The sequence below is a fragment of the Notamacropus eugenii genome, chromosome 5, assembly GCF_028372415.1.
Source record: "Notamacropus eugenii isolate mMacEug1 chromosome 5, mMacEug1.pri_v2, whole genome shotgun sequence".
NCBI lineage: Eukaryota > Metazoa > Chordata > Mammalia > Diprotodontia > Macropodidae > Notamacropus > Notamacropus eugenii.
Window position 1 is genome coordinate 372,627,857 of NC_092876.1, and position 23,157 is coordinate 372,651,013.

At 36.4% G+C, this 23,157-nt stretch overlaps 1 protein-coding gene across 24 annotated transcripts in view; it reads right to left on the reverse strand.

Annotated features, from left to right (window-relative positions):
* The window catches only part of REPS2 (RALBP1 associated Eps domain containing 2), a 268,261-nt gene that overhangs the window by 129,606 nt on the left and 115,498 nt on the right, over nt 1-23,157 (reverse strand). For all 24 annotated transcript variants that reach the window (XM_072614244.1, XM_072614253.1, XM_072614242.1 and 21 more), the window contains exon 5: nt 21,308-21,405. In XM_072614244.1, coding sequence (XP_072470345.1) covers nt 21,308-21,405 — 98 coding nt within the window. The remainder of the gene's footprint in view (nt 1-21,307; nt 21,406-23,157) is intronic.

Here is a 23,157-nt window from a genome sequence, read left to right on the forward strand (position 1 = left end):
ACTAGGCTGAAATATTTTTTTGTTTATATGCATCAGTTGTCCTGCAGATCCTCCTATCCTAAGGTGGACCTTAGGAAAGTAGTGGAGCCCTCATGGTTCAGTACAAGATAAAGTGTACTTCCCATCCACAAGAAGCCACAAGTAGGATCATCAGTCTAGGGCTGGAAGGAATCTCAGACATCAAGGTCAACCATTTCATTTAACAGTTGAGCAAAATGAGGCATAGGAAGGTTAAGTGACTTGCTCAAGGTCACACAAGTAGTGAGCAACAGGAGGATTTGAACCCAAGCCCTCTGACTCCAGTCAGTGTTCCTTCCATTCTACCATTGAAAAGCAAACAGAATGGGGAATATTGAGAACATCTTCTATCAAAAGTGTACTTCTCTTTACATAGCAGATGTGTTACCAATTGTGTGGACATCAGATAAATGTAAATGTACAGTAGTAATTTGTTCTTTAAAGGAACCATGGAGTGAATTGTAGTATGAAACAAACAATTATTCTTTACTGATTTTTTAACATAAATTTTTATTTTTGCATATCATGACTCTTAAAGCTGGGCATCTATGTATGCAGAATTATTCTATTCAGCATACATAGCATTCTTGTAGGGCAATAATAAAAACAACTTGATAAAGCACTTTTTTTCTTAATAGTCATATCAGGGATTTGCTATAAATTTTATTAACTTTATTTTATAGGTGAGGAAAGTGAGGTTCAGAAAGGTAAAGTAATGTAGTCAGAAGTAGTCACATGATTCATATCAGAACTAGAATTCAAACTGAAATCGAAGACCAAATTCAGTACCCTTTGCACTCTACCATGCTATAATGCAGAAAAAGGAAGTGGTAAAGTACCCTGGGATCTTCTTTGACAAATAAAAAATTAATAATAATGATAACAATAGCATTTATGTGGCACTTCAAGGTTTGCCAAGATTTACATATATAACTTCAAGTTATCCTCACAAAAACCATTTAAGATATATGCTATTATTATTCCCACTTAACAGGGAAGTAGAAACTGAGAAATGTTAAATGACTTGCCCAGGATCACTGAGCTAGTAAGTAGCTGAGGCAGGATTTTTGAGGCAGACGGAAACGAGAAACCAAGTTTAAAGCACTTATTATGCATCAGACACTATGCTAGGTGATTTACAAAAATGGTCACATTTGATCCTCACAACTACCCTTTGTTTTTTTGATGTTGTTCAGTCATTTCAGTCATGTCCAACTTTTTGTGACCTCATTTGGGGTTTTCTAGGCAAAAATACTGGAGTGGTTTGCCATTTTCTTCTCCAATTCATTTTACGGATGAGGAAAGTGAGGTAAACAGAGTTAAGGTGACTTGCCCAAGGTCACACAGGTAAGAAGTATCTCGGGCCAGATTTGAACTCAGGAAGATGAGACTTCCTGACTCCAGGCCCACCACTCTATCCACTTCACTACCTGGCTGCCCAAACCTAGGAGATAGATGTTACTATTATTTCTATTTTACAGATGAGGAAACTGAGGCAAACAGAGGTTAAATGACTTCCCCAGGAGTCACACAACTAGCAAATGACTAAGACAGGATTTGAAACTCAAATGCTCTGGATTCCAAGCCCAGCAAATCTATCCACTGCACCACCTACCTGCCTAGACAAACTGAAGCATGTAGCAAATGGGGGGAGTGGGGGAGGATTTGAGAATGAGAACCTAAACCAAGTGAATCTTCTATACACATGGCAACCTACAAACATGTTGTATCCAAATGTGTCCAAGAATCTCATAAAGCATTCTCTGCCTGAAGTGAACCACATGCATGACCAAGATTCCAGATGTGGAACCTCACACAGAACAGTCCCGGATGCTGCCCAAAGAGATGGAACACTAGCTGGACTATGATGTATGAAACTACCAGTGACCCTGACCCTAGAGTTAAGTCAATACTTCGGATACTAACAGGTGAAAGAAATGAACAGCAGTAAGCTTTTCTGTGTGTCTGATCAAGAAGAATGTAATGCCAGAGGAAGTGATAAGATACTCATTAAACAGATAAACAATCTGAGAGGGCTGAGACACCAACTTTAATCTAAAACTCCACTCCTTTACTTATCAACTCAAAATTGGAGATGTTACAAGTTGGGCTGCTGTTTCTTTTCTGGGCCTCTTGGCTTTGGTTTAGACCCTCACTTTTCTTCTGCCTCCCTGTCTAGAAATAAGAACAAAATTCTTCCTTCATCATTCTTTCATCTCTTATAAACAAGAACACTGGATTTGGAATCAAGAAGATTCATCTTCATGATTTCAAATTCAGCCTCAGATACTTACTAGCTGTGTGACCCTGGGCCATCTCCAGTCATCCTGATAAATATCTAGTCATTGGACCCAGATGGCTCAGGATGAGAAAGTAAGGCTGGTGATCTTGCACAGCCCTCCCTCACTCAAATCAAAGTCAAGTGATGTCATCATTTCCCTGATGTCATGGTCCTCTTCAAAAACAAAGGACAAACACAACCCTGGGCAAGTCAATTAATCCTATTTGCCTCAGTTTCTTCATCTAGAAAATAAGCTGGAGAAGGAAATGGCAAACCATTCCAACATCTCTGCCAACAAACCCCAAACAGGGTCCTAAATAGCCAAATATGACTGAAAGACTCAACAAAAAAAGGAAATTCAGTGACCAAACAGTCCAACTATACAGTATGACGACTCTGTTATAGTCAGTTGAGTCTCTTAAAGATCTCTTGTATGTAAGGTGAATTTTAGTGTAAGTAAGGAGGGTTTTAGTGTGTGTAAAGCGAATTTTTGTTATTATTTCTTAGAATCCAGTTTCCCAGGATCCATAGCTATAACAATCTCCTATTCCTAGGTATTCAATATGAGTTCCCACAGTTATTGTTCAAAACATTTCCACCATGCTTGTGCAGCATTACATAACAATAAATGATATAAACAGCCACTGCCGTTGTGCAGTGAGACACAGGGATGGGGTGATGTAAACTTGCGAGGCTATTGCTGGCAATATGCTTCTTTGTCTATTGTCCTATAAAGCAGGTGGGCACTGGTCAGTGAATGGGGAACTTTAGGGCTGAATGCACAAATGCTATGTGTACCTCAACTGGCCCCCATTGAGGCTTGAGGGGATTTAGGGAAAGAACAAGTTGTGCCTGTCCCAACTGAACTCATAGAGACGTAGGGGTAGTTACACTGGTCCCTGTGAGAAGGATGATTACGGAATGCTCTAAGAGTCAGTCACTCATTATCAACAACCTTTTCTGAGAAAACAAGACTAGAATAAAGTAAGATGATTAGCCCTTTCTTAGCATCTTTCCTGTCTGACCAAATCAAGCATGAACCTGTGCTAGCAGCCCTCCTTTGTGCTGTTTATCTCTTACATCTACCCAACACACAAAACTATATTTATTTACATGCTGCTACCTGAGACCAGAATATCCACCTTTATTCTTCCTTCAAGTTCTACCCTTGCCATGAGGTATTCTGACTCCTCCAAATCACATTAACCCTTCCTTCTCTGAATTCATAGTCAATACAAACACATGTATCTCTAATTGTTTTATGTGTTAGTTCCTTGAAGTCAAGGGCAATACTATACAATTCTTCTAGATTCCCTCCATAGCACCTAAACAACACTAGAACACAAAGTAGGCAGTAAAAAATTTTTAATCAAAGACTATGAGAAGTAAAAGAGATCTTAAAGGTTATCTAATAAACCCTACTCCACTCCATTTTATAAGTGAGCAAAACAAAGTTTCAGTGAATTACTCAAAGTCACACCATGAGTTAATGTCAGGTGAGAGATTAGAACTCAGGTTTCCTGACTCACAATCAAATATTCTTTCTACTACATCACACTACTTTTTAGATGAATTATTTCACAGGTTTACTTATATTTTTGGTAACAAATTTGAATCCAGAGGTCGTGGACTGAAATCCTAACTCTGCCAAGTTCTATGTTTATTTGCAAGTATTCCTCTATAAAGTGATCAACTCGGTGAAGAAGTGGAATATCCTAAGTATTCACTAGAAATTAAGGCTAATTGACCTTAAAAGGAAAATATCAAAAGTTACTGACCGAACCAGAGGTAAAAATGCAGCCAGGGCTTCCACATTGTTCTGAATGTCTACTTAGTAGGAAATATACACTTAGTAGTTATATACACAGGAATGGAAATTGCAGAAATAATAAAAGTGAGTTGGCTGGCACCCATGGAAGGATTCCAGCTGTGGGACAGCTCCCCAAACACTCTTCATCTGCCAAGTCACTGGCTGATCGGTGAGTATTCACCAAGAGCCCAGAGGCCACAAAGACTTTTAGAAGCTAAGGACCTATACGCATCAACAGCAATCTGCTCCTAAATTAGCACCGTGCTCTGGCATTTCTGTCAAAGCTGATTCTGGAAAAGGTTCATTTCTGCTTGTAACCAAAATGCTTTCTAATTCAGTCTCAGCTCCTATGGTTATGTTGGATGGGCACAAAAGGCACCAATTTTGAGGGCTTTTCTTTTTCCCCTAAAGAGATACATATCTGGAAGGGGAAAAAAAAAATTATTCTAATCACTCTATTTAAGTCACTCTATTTAAGTTCGTTCTCTCTCTCTCTCTCTCTCTCTCTCTCTCTCTCTCTCTCTCTCTCTCCATATATGTGTATGTATATTATATGCATATAATATACATACACACATATTGTGCATGCATATGCCTGTATGTATACATACACATACACATAAAGAGACTTATTTTTTCAGACACAGAGGAATTAGATGTGCTTAAACTTAAAATATTCAAACCTATACTTGTCAAATTCAGATCTTTAGGGCTTCAAGTTTTCCCTTTAGGAAAATGGATTATTTTTTAATAGAGATTCATTTTATAAAACTTACTAGAAGGGTGATCTTTTTCCCCCTTATTGTCCCTATTTGTCCTAAAAAGAGTCAAACAACAAAAGAATAAGAAAAAATAAAGGTGTTCAACACAACTGAATTACATAAACTGCAAAGTAAACGTTGTCCTTTTGAATTTAGGGGAAGTCTTTAAATTGTTCTTTAATCATGCAACGTTTTTACTTATTTCATAATGCCACCTTAGAGCTATGGTAGAAAACTGTCTTCAGATCCATGACATGAGACCTCTTTACAAGTTAAGAAATACTTTATAATATAACCTTCTGGGGAATTTCAGTTACTAACAAATCTTGGGGTCTCATACTAAAACCTATAGTGAATGTTCTCATAGCAAAGCTCCTGTGCATTTCTAAAGTCATTATTACCTAGCCCTTCCCAAGCATTTTTTCCATTTTAAGTAAAAGATTCTAAGTCAAAAACTGCATAAGAAACCAGGAAAACTAAGTTTTTACACAAGCTGAAAGATGCCTGACTCTATTAACCCCCTCCACACACTAAGAGGTGAAATTTTCTGTCCCTAAAGACCCCAAATATTCATTTGTCTTTTTACAAAAAAAGAGCAAACTCAAATATATCACCAAAACAATAGGTGACTACTCCCACAAAGAAGAAAAAAAAATGAGAAACTAATTTTATGCCATTTTAAAAAATTACACAGTATTCCAACTGATGTCAAATATTTATCAAGCACTTAACTACTATGCCCTATCACTAAGTGCTATAAGAAATATAAAAACAGTAAGTATGAGGGGAAATTCCTGCCTATAAGTGCTTAAAATATAATTTTAGAAAGAAGATATGCCCAGAAAACAGAGAACAAATCAATAATACGTCTGTGTATAGAGAGTTATCTGCACAGGCATGCAAATGAGAACTAAGCATGAACATATAAACTACATTCTTTACTTCTATAATAAAACAGTAAATTGCACAATGCAGATAATTAGAGGATAGGGCAACATAAAATAAGGTGTGAATTACATGCTACAGAATGTAAGTACAAAAACAGCTGGAGAAGCAAGTTAGCATTGTATTTACTGGACCACTACATATTTCCAAATTATACTTTTAACAAATCCCAGTACCATTTCCCACCAGACTAATCTCTTCCAGATCTCTCCTTTGTGTAGGTTATCTGGTGTCATGCTGCCCCAGAGTCAGTGGTGGTCCACGAATTAAAAGGCAATGCCCTAGAACCTAGACTATATCCAAGCCACTTCTCAGAACCTTTGTTTTATTAAGTGGCAATCTCATGAGCAGACAGAATTCAACACAGAGCTTGCCAAAGTGGAACATGCCTACTAACATTCATTGACTTTCATTTTTAATTTTTGTTGGGATTTAGGAAAAGGAAATATAGTATATCAGTATATTTAGGAAACATACTGATAGCTGGAAAAGGATATCAGATCCAAAACTAACTACCTGCTAGTTTTACTATTAAACTATTTTGATATATGGCCAATCTCATTTGAAACTCGGAGCTTGAGATGCAAGTATACTATTTTTGGACTCTCCACTGACCAACATATTTTTAACTCTTGGATATTTTGATACAGAGATTTTAGAAATAAATAATATTTTTGATACATTCATCCCTAGTCAAGACAGTGTGTTTCCACAGCACCTAGATTTCCTTTACAGAGTAAATAAATATCAATAATGCTATAATAATAAACAAAAATAACAAATCAATAAATGCTATTAATTTGCATGTATCTTTAAATTTTTATTTCACTTAACACACAAAGTAAAACTAAGTCATCATAACAAAACTCTTCCATCAGTAACAAAAATTCTGTTATTCTGGAAGAGTCAGTTTGTCTTTAAAATTAACGGAACTTTTAATTTGGAGGGAGTAGAAGAAAGGATAAGAAATCATTAGCCTGAGTCAAAAACTGCAGGCTGACCACTATGTATTTTTTGCAGTTTCTTCAGATAACCCCACTAAACTTTTCCACCCCTAACTCTTTGAGCCAGACCTAACCTTCCCACTGTGAGAAGAATCTTACCATCCCATACCTCTATTGACCCTGCCCCTAGGCACTCCAAGGTAGGAAATGAAAATGCTGGAAGAATCATGATGAGGAGTGAAGAGATGCTGAAGGGAACAGTCTCTTGAAAGGCCAGGATTGGAAACTGTATTATCTAGTCATAAATGTGCAGGAGATGGAAGGATGGGTACAAAGTCTAAAATGATAATGCAGCTGGCTGGAAGAGATACTTCACTCTTCATTGCCTGATGTCAAGCACCCTCTAGAGGGACTTGATTGTAGGCACAGATCAAAACTCATCTCCCTCCAGCTCTCCAAACAGCTGGTTGGCACCACATGGCCAATTAGTTGTTTGTAGCCCAAACCTAAGGGATTTAATCATATTCATCCCATTTGAATCAAGTCCAGTTCAGTGAGTCACCAGAGGGAAATAGGCTGTCCCCATTGGAGAGCAGGCCATCAAAAATGTTAAGTCTGCTACATAATCACACACATATGTTATAAAACCAAGGTACAAGAGTTGGCAAGGGCTGGCAGCCTGAACAAAGTAAGTACTACTTTGCTTTCATCAGTAAAAGCCATGCTATTTTATCAATACTATAATATATATATAAACATATATACATATACACATATATACATACATACATATATATACATACACACAGATACATATATATATACATATATACACACACATATATCTTAGACAGAAACTGCCTACAAAAATATGAACCAATTATGTCTTTACCTTCCACCTGCCTCATTATGGTCTCTAAATATTAATTATTTGAGACCTAGGATAGTATCAAGAATTCAAAGGGAAGAAAGAGAAGCTAGAATAGGAGTGATGAAGGAGGGGATGATGGGCAGAAGGGAAGGAGAGAAGATGGGATCAGAGATCACAACAGCAGTGACAAGCAGGTTCAGTAAGAGGGAGAAGAGTGAGGTAGTAAGAGAGGGAGAAGAAGAAGAGACTATCATCAGAGAGGAAAATTCCAGAATTCAGATCTTGTGAGTTTCAGGTAATGGAGATGTCTAAAGTTTGAACACACTTGACATGGTTATGATAAATTAGAAATGGAGACCATGGTGTTTGAGGACATTTGTAAACTGAGATACAAAATGTTATTGGGTTATCAATGTAAATATAGAAGCCATTGAGAATGCTGGAAACATATGGATGGAGAGAAAAATTGTAAGCCAGATGTCGAAGAAAAATGAAGAGTGCCCTGAGAGCCAGTAGATGGCAGCAACAGTGATCTGAGCAAAATACGGCATCAAACTGAAAGGAAGAAATATTGCTGAAGGATGGTGAAAGAATACATATCTTAAAGGGATAAGGGGAACAAGAATGGCCAACTCCCCATGGGGGAGAAGGGGAGGAGGGCAAGGAATAAAGAAATAATTATGCATTTATTAAGCACCACTATGTTGCTTTAAGCATATACTTAGTATTTAAGCAATACTTAGTGCTTTACAAATATTACCTCATTTGGTGCACACAATAAGCCTAGGAGGGTAGATGCTATTGTGTTCCCCATCTTACAGCAGATTAAACTAAGGCATACAGAGTTTAAATGACTTGCCCAGGGTCACATAGCTAGTAAGTGTCTGCAGCTGGACTCAAACTCAGATCTTCCAGACTCTAAACCCAGCACTCTATCTACCTAGACAGGTGCCAGCTAGTTGCCAGCAGATTTCACTTGGAGGCAGGAAATGAAAGGGGTTGAAAGAGAAAGAATCCAAGGATAAATGGAAACAGTACAATAGGGAGAGTGAGTAGAGAAGATTAAGGACTGGGATAGGGAGAGAAGCATAAATAAATGGTACTGGCACCCTACTATTACTAAAGTCAGATCCAACCTTTTATTTGGCATTTAAAACTCTCCAAACCTGACTTTATCCTACCTGTCCCACCTTACTACACATTTCTCCCCTTCAGGCATTCCATGATTCAACAAAACAGGACTTTTCTCTTTTCCTCACAAACAATATTCCATTCCCCTTCTTTGTGACTTCGTACCAGTTTTTCCTCATGCCTTGAATGTACCACTCCTTTCTTCACCTCTGTCTCTTAGAATTCTTAACTTTCTTCCAAATTTAGCTAAAAATGGGAAATGGCTAGACAAGTTGTGGTGTATGGCTGTCATGGAATATTACTAAGCTAAAAGAAATGATGAGCTCAACAATCTTAGAAAGGCATAGAAAGACTTGCACAAGATAATAAAGAGAAGTAAGCAGAACCAAGAGAACATTGTATACAGTGATATTCTTTTAAGAATGACTTTGTGTGACTGCCATTTTGACTTTTAAATACACAAATTAAAAATAAAAGAACATATGAAGAAAGACGCTATCTGCTTCCAGAGAAAGAACTACTATAAATAGAATTATATATAGAATAATTTTACATTACATTACGCGTGTGTGTGTGTGTGTGTGTGTGTGTGTGTGTGTGTGTGTGTGTGTGTAGCACCTAATGGTAACCATCTGGGAGAGGTGAAGAGGAAAGAAAAAAAGAAAGTTTTATGATAATTTTGCTGTATATTTAAGAGAGAATAGCAAGTTGTATGTTAGATTTGAAGTTTCATATGCAATCATCTTTTTTATTTTACTGTATCATGGAAAGGCTTGTTTTGTTCCATTAAATGAAAATAATTTTTTTAAAAACTTTGGCTAAAAAGACTACCTCCTACAGGAAGTCTTCCCTGCTTCCCCCTGCTGCTAATGCCTCCCCATCAAAGAAATTACCTTGTATAGACTTTGCATATATTTTGAACATGCTTTTGTGTTCATTTTGACTGTTCCAATAGAATGTACACTCACAGAACAAGGATTAAAGCTTCATTTTTGTCTCTCTATCCCCAGCTTCTAGCACAAAGCTGGTACCTTTAATAAATGATGGCTAACTGATTAACTCTTTTTCACCTAAGCAGGGGTGACAAGTGAATGACAGGGTTTAGATGCACAGAAGGTTAGGATCTGCTAGCCACTGAGGAAGGGAGATGGGAAGAGGAAGTTGGCAGGGCTTGTAATCACTCTACTGGGGGAGACAGATTGGTGGATCACTTGAGACTGGGAGTTCTCAGCTTCAGTAGGGCTAAAATCTATCAAACATCATTTCGATATACTCTAATATGGTTAAGTCCTAGGGAGCAGAGGTCCCACTAGGCTGCCTAAGAAGGATAAAACTGTCTCAAAACCAAAAAAAATGGAACAGATTAAAAGTTTGCATTTGGCCAATGACTGGCTATTGTACTTCCAGCTCAGGCTAGGAAGGGAGGAAGGAAGAAAGGGAGGGAGGGAGGAAGGGAGGAAGGAAGGAAGGAAGGAAGGAAGGAAGGAAGGAAGGAAGGAAGGAAGGAAGGAAGGAAGGAAGGAAGGAAGGAAGGAAAAGAAATTATCTGCATCCAGAGAAAGAACTAATAGAAGTTTTACATATGTGTGTGTGTGTATGTGTGTGTGTGTGTGTGTGTATGCATCTAATGGTAACCATCTCTAAGGTGGGGGAGAGGAAAGAAAAAAGTTACATGAAAACATTATTACTATTTATTATATGTAAATATATATTAAAGGAATAACAAGCTGCGCAATAATTTGCAATTTCATGTGCAATTATATTTTTTTCTCTTCTACTATGTTATGGAAATGTTTGTTTTATTTTTTAAATCTGAATAAAATAAAAATTTTAAAAAGAGAAAAAAAGGCAAAAATGTAGGAGGAAGAAAGAGAAGGGAAAGAGGCTAAATAAAAAAGAAACTTATAAAATAAATCATAATTAAAATCTTATAATGTGTTAAAGCTTTTACAACTCATCTCTCAGATGAATACCATTAGCTTGAGAGTAGAAAGGATGGGACAGAGGGTACAGCTATAGAAGGAAGTCATAAGGTAAGAGACTAAAACTTTGATTATCTCTGGAAAGAGCTTGGACCAAAGCTTTTTACATGTTTTTATGTTGTGAACCCCTTCACCACTCTGGTGAAGCCTATAAACACTTACATAAAATAATATTTTTAAATACATTAAAAAATACATGGACTACAAAGGAAATTAATTTTATTAAAACATGGTTATCAAAATAAAAAACATATTTGCAGTCCCTCTAAAATCTACCAGCTCACTGCTTGGGAGTCTGTGAACCTCGATTATGAACCCCTAGCCTAGTATTTGTTGATTTTGTGAAAATTTTTGAGGAATTCTTGCCAAAAACTGCTTGCATTATGAAAAATGAATGCAAACAGTTTGGGCTTTCAAACATATGCCCCCTGCAGCAAAGATTCCCCAAGAGTGACTATTTTTTTCCCTTTACATTGTACAGAGTAGTGTATGTGCTCAAAAGAATATTTAAGTAGCACACATCAGCAATCACACAAAAGGGAACAGAAAGAAAAGAAGAGATTTGGAGGTTTTTTAAGTAGATAAGGAAGAAAAGTACTCTGAAAAGTAAGGATGCAGAAATCTTAGAAGAAAGTATGGGAAGGGAAGGGGAAACAGGAAGAAGTTTGATGTCTACAGGAATGAGACCCCTCTAGAGACATCAGAATAAGGAGCTAATTTTACTGCAGACCTGACCAAAGGCAGTGTATAGTGGTAAGGGCTGACCGATATACTAACCTTTGACCCTTAGAGAAATGGCTTAAAAGTCTAGCTTTGCTTTCCAGTGAAACAAAGAAGGGGATAGTAAAACAAGATGTCAAGATTATTCAGGAAATAATGCAGATGCCTGTAAAATCTATCAAACCAGTTCTTCCTATTACCACACACACACACACACACACACACACACACACACACACACACACACACACAAACACACACACTCCTTTCTAGTTCAGTAAAAGGCAAAGAAGTTATGTTTCCAAAACAATTTTTGAGGAGTCTTCCCCCTCAATTGTTTTAATGTTTCCCACCTCTAACAATTGGGACTTTATTAGTTGCATTTCAACCGCTAAGTCACTCAACCTGGCTGCTATTATGATCCAAATAAGGACAACCAGATGTCCCAATTTGCTTAAGAAGGGCTAATATTCTGGGGGGGTGCAGCGGGGAAATTGTAATGAGGCTAGTTTTTGCTTTGGTTTTTGTTTATTTTTTCTCCCAGAATTCAAAAGATATCAGTTCATCTGCATGAGCATCTTAAAGAGATCTGAATTATTCCTGGAAACATTCCAGTAGCATTGGATTTAGCCTCTAGTGTCTCACTTTCCACAAGATACAGTAACAAAGAGAAATGTTGCAAAACACCAGGAACCACGAACAAAGAAATGTTTCAAAGCTTTCAATCTCAGAACCTAAAGGAGCTGACCCTTTAGAATATAAAATGTAATGTCTTAGAATAATATGTATGTGAAGAATAATATACCTCTTTAAAATAATCAACTCCAACTCCTTTTGCTATTAAAGATGAGGAGGATATCTTCATCGTCTTCTTTTCCCCCCTTACTTGTACCTTTTCTTCTAAATTTCACTCAGGAGACAACACCATATTTCCCAAGTTTCTTTCTGCAAAACATTGGAAGGGTCTTAAGAATTGCCTGAGTAGCAAGAGGAATGGATCTGGAATCACATCACCTGAATGTCTCCTGCTTCTGCCACCTGATATCTGTGTGACCTTGAACAAGTCACAACCTTTCTGGGCCTAAATTCCCTCTGATAAAAATGAATGAATTGGAATAGATGACCAGAAAGGTTTTGGAGCTCTAAATCGACGATCACTATGACACAAATAGGAACCGAAACCAACTGGAAGAGAACAGTAAATCAAAACTAAAGACAGGACTTCTAAGCCCTTAAAATTCACCTCACTGTGGAATAATGACCTGAGTTTCCCAGTACCCCACAAAACAGATAGAGATGCTTCATTAGAACGGGTCTTAAAAGCTGGGAGGAAACAGCAGCTTACTTCTAGGGGCATACCAAAAAGTTCTTTGACACAAAAAGAAAAAACAACAGGAAGATATGACGAAACAAAATGAAAAACAAAGAAGTCCCTGCCTAAATGAGATGCCATGATAAATAATTCCTCGCCTTTGAAATGTGTCTGTCAGGCCTTTTTCTGTTTATCTCTTTTCTATGTATCATCTCCAATCCTCCATGTTTCCTTTCCTAACACACACCAAGACTGTTTCACTGTCAGTGTCAAAAAACCAACTGTCTTTTAGAGCACTCAACCTTAACACCTATTCTGAGAAACTCATCTTCTTTTGTCAGCTACAATTTCAAATCCTTCATGATTTTGTTTCTCCAGACTAATAAAAACCTTCTCAAGCATCCTACTTCTCACCAGAGCTCCAGATTTTCTTTTAAAACAATCTAATCTTAATGTTCTTTTACATACAAAGGTTTGTTGGTCATCAACTTTTTCTTTAGGCATGAATAGCTTTAGCTAGAACTAAATCATGCTTGAGAGATGCATTAAAAGGCCCGAGGCACTATCAGGGAAAAATATTAAAAAGGAGAAAATATTAAGAAAAATAAAAATAAAGGAATTAAACAGAAAATGATAAATGAGAAGAAAAAAGAGAGGGAAGGGGAAATAAAGATTTCCTCAACAAGATTTCTCAGTGGTAGCAAGCAGTACCATCTGTCAACACAGCTCTGGCATTAGAGTAGGAAATGAACACTTAGGTGGTAATATCACATGCCTGGTAGTCTGTTTATAGGATTATGTTTCCATTCATAAACAGATCAGTAAATCTAGCATTCCTCATCAAAATCAACAAGTTAAGAAAGTAACTCTTCAATTTTTCCCAGGGTAATGAAGGATTTAATTACCAACAATTCACTGGCTCAGCTTGTGTAATTATTAAACCTCAGGTTTCTTGACTCTGAGAACAAAATTCACAAAAAGGGAGGAGGAAGCATTAGGTTTAACAATTTGAGGTCTGGAACACAGAGTGGCCATTGCAGACAAGGGGTCTTTGCCAGAGTCCTCCTGATGAGAAACAGACATCAGTAATGAATAGATTCAGGATGCTAATTATTTTACTATGGTATTAGTCCTTGGTTACTCTCACAGACCCACGCAAAGCAGGGCCCAGGCCATAACCTGTTCTGTGCAATCTCAGTGGAGAATATACCTTGTGTAAATAGGGTAATCTAATAAATAGGAAATAATGAAAACGTAATAGGTTTCCATAATAGATGAAGGAAGGCTGAAGACTTCTTAAAACTCTCTCAAATATCTTTTCCCCTAGGACATGTTTCATATCTATCCATTAAAAAAAAAAAAACCTAAGCAGAAGAAAAATGTAAAGCTATCCAAAAGCTAAATAAACTGAAATAAAATATAAAAGTTGTGCACTTAGTAGGTATGTTTTCTGACATGAGCCGTAAGATCAGGGGCTGTTAACTTTTTTTATGACCCATGACAACTGGCAATTTCCCCCCAAAAAAATTCCAAAAAAAAAAATTGGCAATTTCATGAAACTTCCCAAGCCTTTCTCAGAATATTTTTTCATTCATAAATGAAGAAAATGCTACATTTCAACTTGATGTTATTTAAAATAAAGATGTAATCGGGGAGGGGTGTTTCCCATGCAAATTCACAGATATCCTGAAATCTATCAATAGATCCTTGTGGATCCCCAGATTTAGAATCCCTGCCATAGAACCAAAGTCTATGAAAGACCAGGGTCACAAATTATATACAGCACCTGACACGGGGGTTTCTATCACTGCTGATGGCAACTTCTGGCCAAGGTTCTTAAGGTCTACAGGGACCACCATCACTACCACTATCCTTCCGTTTTCAGTGGTGATCCCTATTTCCAATCAGGCAGCAAGGTTGGAATCACAGAGCACAAACAAGAAGTCACCATCACCTCTGACAGCAGATTAGCACATATCCTGTATCTTGTGGTTGTGGATGGCAAAAGAACAAAATGACCAGTAATTGCTCCACATCATCTGAACTCAATAAACATTATATCACTGAATTGTGTATTTTTTAAATCATTTTACAAAAAAGTTTTTCTTTCCTAGATTAGTGATTTTAAACTAGGGACACCTACATGACTGAACCAGGTGGCATTTTCCTTTCTGAGATATGGAATTCAGCCAAGTCAACTTGGCAAGCTCTCAAAGACAGTCCACAAATTAGAGAAGGTGAATACTTCAGCTGTGAAAACTAAAGCATTACCACCTGCTCTCATTTAAACTTGCTGTACTTCCTTTACAAGCCATGAACCCAAACTTACTGAAGGAGGAGATCCCAGTATTGCCAACTGAAAGGCCCCAAAGAATATTCTAGAGTAGGCTTTCACTTTTTGCCATCCTGGACCACAGTCGTTTCTCAAATGCCCTACTGGTCCAAATATAAAGCCAAATGTGAGTTGTGTAAAACCTCCATACAACCTACAATGAGTGTTCCTTTTCATACAGGTATGAATATATACAGGTCTATATTTATATGTTAAAATATAAATATACATATAAATATATAGATATGTTTACATATATATATAAATATCCCCCTTGTTTATAATATATTAGTTATGAATTGATATTTTGCATATTAATATAATATATTCCCCTTTCCAAGGGATCATAATAATATATAATTCCTCTTATTTTAGGCATGTAGGCTATATTCAGGGATGGTCTGTATTCAGACCACTTTGATATCAAAGGTCCTTCTATAAGTAAAATTGTATTTATACTCTGCTATAAACTACTCCCAACTTGCAATCTTGTTGTCTCTTGTCTTCTAAAGTAGAACTCTAGGGATGGGTTGAAACAGCTTGTCTCTAAAACTGAAACATAGCCAAACCTAGAGAAAAAAATTAAAACCAGAGAGCATACTAGCTCATTTTTTCTGTATCAGTTCCTCTAGCCTAAATCTAAATTGTATCTCCATGATGGAACTTTCCTTTCTAAACCAGACAAAAAAAGAGAAAAAAAACTTACGTTCAGCACTGATGGATCAATCGATCAATCTATGGATAAGTGTACATATATGCATACATATTTCTGCAAATTTAAATATATGTAATATTACATTCTTCTGTAAATACTAAACATTACATATATTACATATGCTATTTTACATAATATATTGTATTATATATTGCATACTATATAACATGGCAGTCAATATATTATATACTTATATATGCTTATATAGAGATATAGATATCAGTCACACATTTTCCTTTGCTTTCACTCTCCTACATTATAAACTGTTAAAGAATACTCTCCTAAAAAATTCTGAAAGGCAAATTCTTGTGTATGTAAATATGATTTTCACAAGATATGCATAATTGTGTCTGTGATCTCTTCTTTTCTAGTTTTCAAAATAAATATTTTTACCTCCCTTAAGGCTGTCATTTGTTGACTTTCTTATACCTGCGTGCAAATTCACATATAGGTAAAACAAAAGACCTGAGTCATGGGAAGAATGACACAAATGTGAAGAGATGATCGCCACCAAATACTTTTTTTGGACATTATTAACCTGTGGGTGAACAACACCTTAAAGAACAGAATTGAACCAGTTCTCATTTCTGCGTGTGTGTGTCTGTGTGTGTGTGTTTCTGTTTCTCTCTCTCTCTCTCTCTCTCTCTCTCTCTCTCTCTCTCTCTCTCTCTCTCCCCCAAGTACCATATTCACTACTACCCCTGTGAGTGCCGAAAACCCTAAATGAAAACTAACATGTTCTTCAATCTATGTTTAAGATGGGTCAGAATGAGGTAAGATCTATTCCCCCTGGGGCATAACAGCAAAGCAGTAGAGTGCAAGGTACACGGATTTGGTTATGCCAACGAGACAGAAAGGTCTAGCAAGTTCTACTAAATTGGAGAGGCACCAACCACCATCCCCACAATAGACTCTGAGAACTAGTCCAATGCGGAGAAGTTCATTATGAAAATGTCACTCTGGAATTCTTTGCTTTGGTCATTCCAAACCTCAAAATATAAAAACACAAAGTGGCACTCAGTCTGTGTGGAGGAAGAGAAAAGGGGGCAAAGGGTACTAACAATCTAACAAAGGGTACAACAATCAATAACAATCACTTTATCAGCAGCAAGGATTAATAGCTAATATTTATATATAGTGCTTTAAGATTTGCAAAACACTCTACATATAGTGTCTTGGTTTCTTCTCTCATAGATCTGTGAAGAACAAACTATGATTATCTCCAAACTGAAGTGAAGCAGGATTAAGTGACTAGCAAGTGTCAACTATGTGTCTGGGGCTAGATTCAAATTCAGATCTTCCTGATTCCATGTCGAACTCTCTTTCCACTACACCAAAATGTCCCTTCATTTGTTCTTACAAACTGTGAAACACTGAATCAATAATCAACAAGTTGATACGTAACCAGAAGAAATGAACCATATACATGAAACATAAAAAGACCTATTAGAAGGCCTCAAGTGCATTAAGATACAGACAAGACTCACTCAGGATAAGTTATGGATAGGTGGCACCAGTGGAAATCATGCCCACACTGATGAGATTATAAATTAACCAATTCAACTAGCAATTACTAAGTACCAACAATATGCCAATCACTGTGCTAGGTACTAGGAGCATAAAGACAAAAAATAAAACACAGGCCTTACCCTCAAAGACCTTAACTTTTAACATATTGTGTGTTTCATGTAAAAATGTAAGTAAATATAATTAAAGGATCAAAAGTATACTAATGACTAGAGGGATCAGGAAATAGTTTGGTTTTTTTATTAAGAGGTATCTGAATTATTTTATGATCTATTTTATGATAAGTGGTCAAAGGTTATAAATAGAAAGTTTTCAAAGAAAGAAATCTCAAGAGCCATTTGAAAAAAATGTTCTAAATCACTAATAATTACGGAAATGGAAATTAAAACAACTTTTAGGTTGTTTCACACCCACCAGATTGGCAAAGTTGAAAAAAAAGGAAAATGACAAATACTGGAGGGGCTGTGGGAAAACAGGTACATGAATGCCTAGCAAGTAATTTGGAACTATGCCCAAAAAGTTATTAAACTGTGCATACCCTTTGACCTAGTGATACCACTACTGATACCTCAAAGAGATCAAAGAAAGAGAAAAATGATCCATATATACATAAATACTTATAGCACAATTTTTGCGGTCATAAAGAATTGGAAACTGATGGGGTGTCCATCAATTGGGTAATGGCTAAACAAGGTATGGTATACAAATACAATAGAATACTACTGTATAAGAAATGATGGAGGGGCATGACTTCAGAGAAACCTAAAAAGACTTGTATGAACTAATGCAAAGTGACGAGAACAGAACCAAAAGAAAGATTTATACAATAACAATAAATATTGTGAAGACAAACAACTCTGAAAGACTTGTGAACTCCAGTCAACACAATGACCAACTATAATTCCAGAAGATTCATGTTTTAAGACAATAAAAGAAGTGGTGGACTCAGAGCACCGATTAGAGCTTTTTGTTTTCTGGATATGGCCAATGCAGGAATTTGTTCTACTTGCCTATGTTTCCAAGGGGTTTTATTTTTCTTGCTTTCTCAATTGAAAGTGATGGGGGTAAAGGGAGAGAATACAGAATTGCAAATAAAATAAAGCTGAATTTAGAAAAAAAAAGGAATAATTAAAATCATGAAGGAAGCTAAGAATTCTAAGAGGTGAAAGGGAGGATAAGAGTAGAACTGAAAGCCTGCAAAAAAGTACAAAGATAGGAGATAGAAAACCAAGTTCAAGGAACCAGAAACAGGTCAATTTGACTTGAATATAATGTTCATGGAGGGGAATAATGAGAAACAATCAATCACCAAGCATTTATTTGTTAAGCATACACTGTATGCCAGGCATGATGCTAGAAGCTCAGGGTAAAAAGAGGAAAGTGACAACTGTTCCTGTTCTTGGCAAGCTTACAGCTTGCTTACATCCAGGGGATATAGTATATACATATGTAAATCTGATTTTAAGGGGAGGACACTAGCAACTAAAAGGATCACAGCAAAGGTCTTGTGTAGAAGGAAATGCTTGAGATGAATCTTGATGAAAACAAGGGATTCTAACAAACAGGTGAGGAGGGAGTATATTCCAGGTCTGAGGACAATGGATCAGTTTAGCTGGATCATGGTATGTATGGAAGGGAGCCACGTGCAATAAGACTGGAAAGGCAGGACGGAAGGATTTTAAATGCCAGAGAATTTTATTTTTGATCCTGGATGTAACAGCCACTAGAATTTATTGAGAAGAGAAGTAACATATTGCTGCTGCTGTTCATCCTTCATTCTCAAAAAGGACCAACGACATCACAAGGGTGATATCCTGATTTGTTCGTGAACTGGATTTAAGTGAGCAAAGCTGAGCAAATTCATCAGCTCTCCTCCAGAGTCATAGAAGCCCTGCAACAAGACAAAAGTCAACACAACTGGTGATGTCCTGGGATGGCCTTTCTAAATTAAGGTTTGTTTTTTCCCCAGACATCTGTGTTTTAGGAAAATCAGTTTGGTGACTATGTTAAGAATGGTTTGGAGAAGGGAGAGATTTGAAGCAAGGAGGAAGATTAGGAAGCTACTGCAATACTTCAGGTAAGAGAAATTAAGGGCCCAAATTATATGGTGGCTCTTTGAGGGGACAGAAGTGAATGCAAGATATGTTATGAAGAGAGAAACAGGAAGACTTTGCAACAGAGACAATATGTTAGATAAGTGAGAGTAAGGAGCTGAGGAAGTGAATACAAATAAGTAAAAGCATAGTGGTACCCTATGGAAAAGTTAGTTTGGAGCCTGTGGTGTCAAGCTGAAGAATTTATGTTTATTCTAAGAGGCAACAGGGAGCTGCTGAAGATGCTTAGGAGGCACATGATATAGTCCAAAGTACTGAAGTACACATCCTGTATTTCAAATCAAGCCAAAAAGGATTTATTAAGTACCTACTCTGAGCCAGGCACTACAGGGCTAAGAAAATCTTAAAGTTTAAAAATCTTTGCCTTATACAAGCTTGAAAGTCTACTTGGAGGAATAAGAAATATCCATAAAACAATTAAATACCAATGTAATACAAGATATAAGAATGAAAGGAAGGTGCCCAGAGAGTAGGTTAACAAATTATTAGAGACCTCTGACCTTACCCAAAAAGTTATCTGACTCAGACCATCTTACCTAAGTGGCATTGTTGCCCCACCCAACTAGAAAAACCTTACAAAGAGAGACTAGTCCAGTGAAATCTGGCCCACTGTGTTTTAGTCATCCAGGTCTGAGTAGAGGTGGACCCCATTTTGCCTAGATTGCTCTGGAGAAGTAATCCAGTCTCTTTGTCCAAAACTAAGTAATCAAGGTCACATCCCTCAGTCCCTCCTTAGAATAAGTGCACCTCTCACTATAATATTCATTCTTCTCATTAGTTATTTACCAGAGTTGATTGCCACCCTCAGGAACATCCATTCTTACAAGGTATTACATAAGGGGTCTTTAGCATTCAAAAATTCCACTGACCCCTTTTATTAATTATCCACTAGCAATAATTAATAAAATTATTAATTACTCAGAAACGATGATTCAAGGAGATATATGTGAGCTGGGAGAGTGAGAGAAGGATTAATGGGAGAAAAGTGACTGGATCTTGGTCAAGAACTATTGATAAGCATTGGATATTAGAAGACAGAAGAAGATATTAGAAGAAAGGCATTCTCAACAAGGAAGGTGGCCTAAGTATGGACTTGGAGCCAGGAAAGAGCCTGGCATAGTTGGGAGTTCAGTTTAGTGAAATAGTAGAATCCAAATTGAAAAGTGTACGTGCTAAATTCACAAGACAGAATATTACTGAATATGACTCCAATTTTCTCTACTGATATCATCTAAAAGAAATTGTACTAAAGTTGCCTTTCCTGCTTGACACTCCAGTGAGGTTCAGCTTTGAATCACCTGCTTGGAAAAAAAAAAAGAGATCACCTTTTATAATTTATTACAAAAAACAAAAGAATATTTTGCTAATATTTTGCTTAATATATACAACTGAACTCAAAAAAGTGTATGTGCTAAATAGGCATAGGAAAATTTACAAGGGAAACAAAGGAACAAGTAAAGATTAACTACTTACAAGGCAATTTGAAGTTCAAGGAAAGTCAGGGGCTCAGTCTCATGTCTTCTCTGTAATAATTTGCAAAGGTTCAGCTAAAAAGCCACTTTTCTGCATCTGAGAGGTTAACTACTGTCTTCCTTCCTCAATTTTACAGTCCAGGCTATCATGGGGAAATCAAGAGACTAGGAACCAGAGCTCTGACCCATTTCCCTCCAACACTGACCTTGACAATGACCTGAGTCATGCGACCTTGAGCAAGGTTAACCTGCTTCTTTGTTCATAAAACAAGAATAACCTACTAACTATCTCTTAGACCTGTTGTGAGGAAAACACATAAATGAGTTAAAATGATGATGATGATGATGAGCACATGATATAACAATAATTACCCGAATAAGAGAAGTCTGCCGTCGTGCAGGCTTGGGTCCATGGCTTCCTGATGTGGGTCCCTCCTGTTGGAGGGCAAGTTGTCTAGCTTCATAAGGAGCTAAAAGAATCAGAAAAACCCAAGTCAGAGACTCAATGTAAAAATAATTAATTTTGGCACATATACCCTGAGGCAATTTATATATAAATTCACTTTCCAATAAATGAGATGGTCCCTACAATCTCGCATTATGCCCCCAAAAATCACATAATTAAAATTTTAATTAATCAAAAATAATTTTCTCAACATACAGTATTTTACAAGGAAAACTATTCCTTAGATTCCACGTTTAAGACCAAAGAAACTGATGTTGGAGTAAAGTTTAACAGAATAAAAGTGTTAAATACTTGATTAAGAGTAAGCAATTTATATCATATTAGGTTCAAAAGTATGTTTTACAGGCTGGAAAATAAATGTATACTGTGGGAATGGAGACCAAAGAGACTGCTCATACGTCAAACAATGAATTCTACCAACGTTCAATTGTCTAAATACCTGTCCCCTTCCCCTAAAATGTATTCTTAAATAACATTATTCTTTTATTATGTTCTTTATTTTATTTTATTCTTTAAATTATTTTATTTATTATTTTATTAAAATTATAAAATAATGTATAATTATATATAATATAAATATATTATTAAAATATCATAAAATTAAATGACAAAATAAACTAAAATTATTTTATTCTTTAAAATTTTCTTTTTAAAGATTCTTTAAAAATTACATGTCTATTATGCACAGTAACAGCCACAGTGTACAAGGACTGATTTTTACAGACTTAGCCCTTCTTAGCAATGCAAGGACCTAAAACATTTCCAGAGGACTCATGATGCAAAAATGCCATTCACATTCAGAGAAAGAACTATGGAGTCAGAATGTAGAATGAAGCAGGCTATTTTCTCTTTTGTTATGTTTAGTTTTGTTTGTCTCATGGTTTTTCCCACTCGCTATAATTTTTCTATGTTACATGACTAATGCAAAAATGTGTTTAATAGGAAAGACTGCATGCTGTCTTGGGGAAGAAGGAGAAAAGAAGCAGTAGAAAATTCAAAACTTTTGGAAGGAAATACTGAAAAACTGAAAACAAATAAATTAATAAATTGGGGGGGGGCGAATTACATGTTTACCTGGACTATTTTTAATACAATTAAGTTAATAATTCCTGTATTCCAATAAGCCAAATATTCTTCCTTTTGTTTTTTCTTTCCTAACATAGCAAAAAAAAAAAAATAGCCAGGTGTGGTAGTACCTGCTGCTAGTAAAGCTGAGGCTGTTGGATCAGTTTCGTTCAATACCTAAGTTACATTTAGGATGACATTCTCATTCTCATTCTCTCTCTCTCTCACACACACACACACTCTCATTTTCTACATGTTTATGTGTATATGTACGTCATTTATTTCTCCATACATATACACAGATATCAAGATAAAAAAATATTAAGATTAAAAAGAATCAAAAACAAATATTTTCAATCTTATTTCAGTCCTACCTTAAGGGATATGAAAATCTGTTCTACACATTTACATGTGCATTGTTGTTTTTTACCCACAACTTCCACTTAAAATTGATTTTGTTCTATTTAATCAATTAAGAAAAGAAATTTCAAACTACTTTGCATTTTGAATGATCTTGCCAAGATCTCTGCTGTCACTGAAGTCAGGAAGCATACAAAAAAACTGAGGCAACACTCGGTTCTATTCCAGGACACAAGCAAAACCATTCCCTAAGTTGAAAGCATTCTGTTTTTCTAGGTGAATATTTGAAGTTTTTGAGAGGATAAAACAAGTGATGGATATTTCTTCCAAC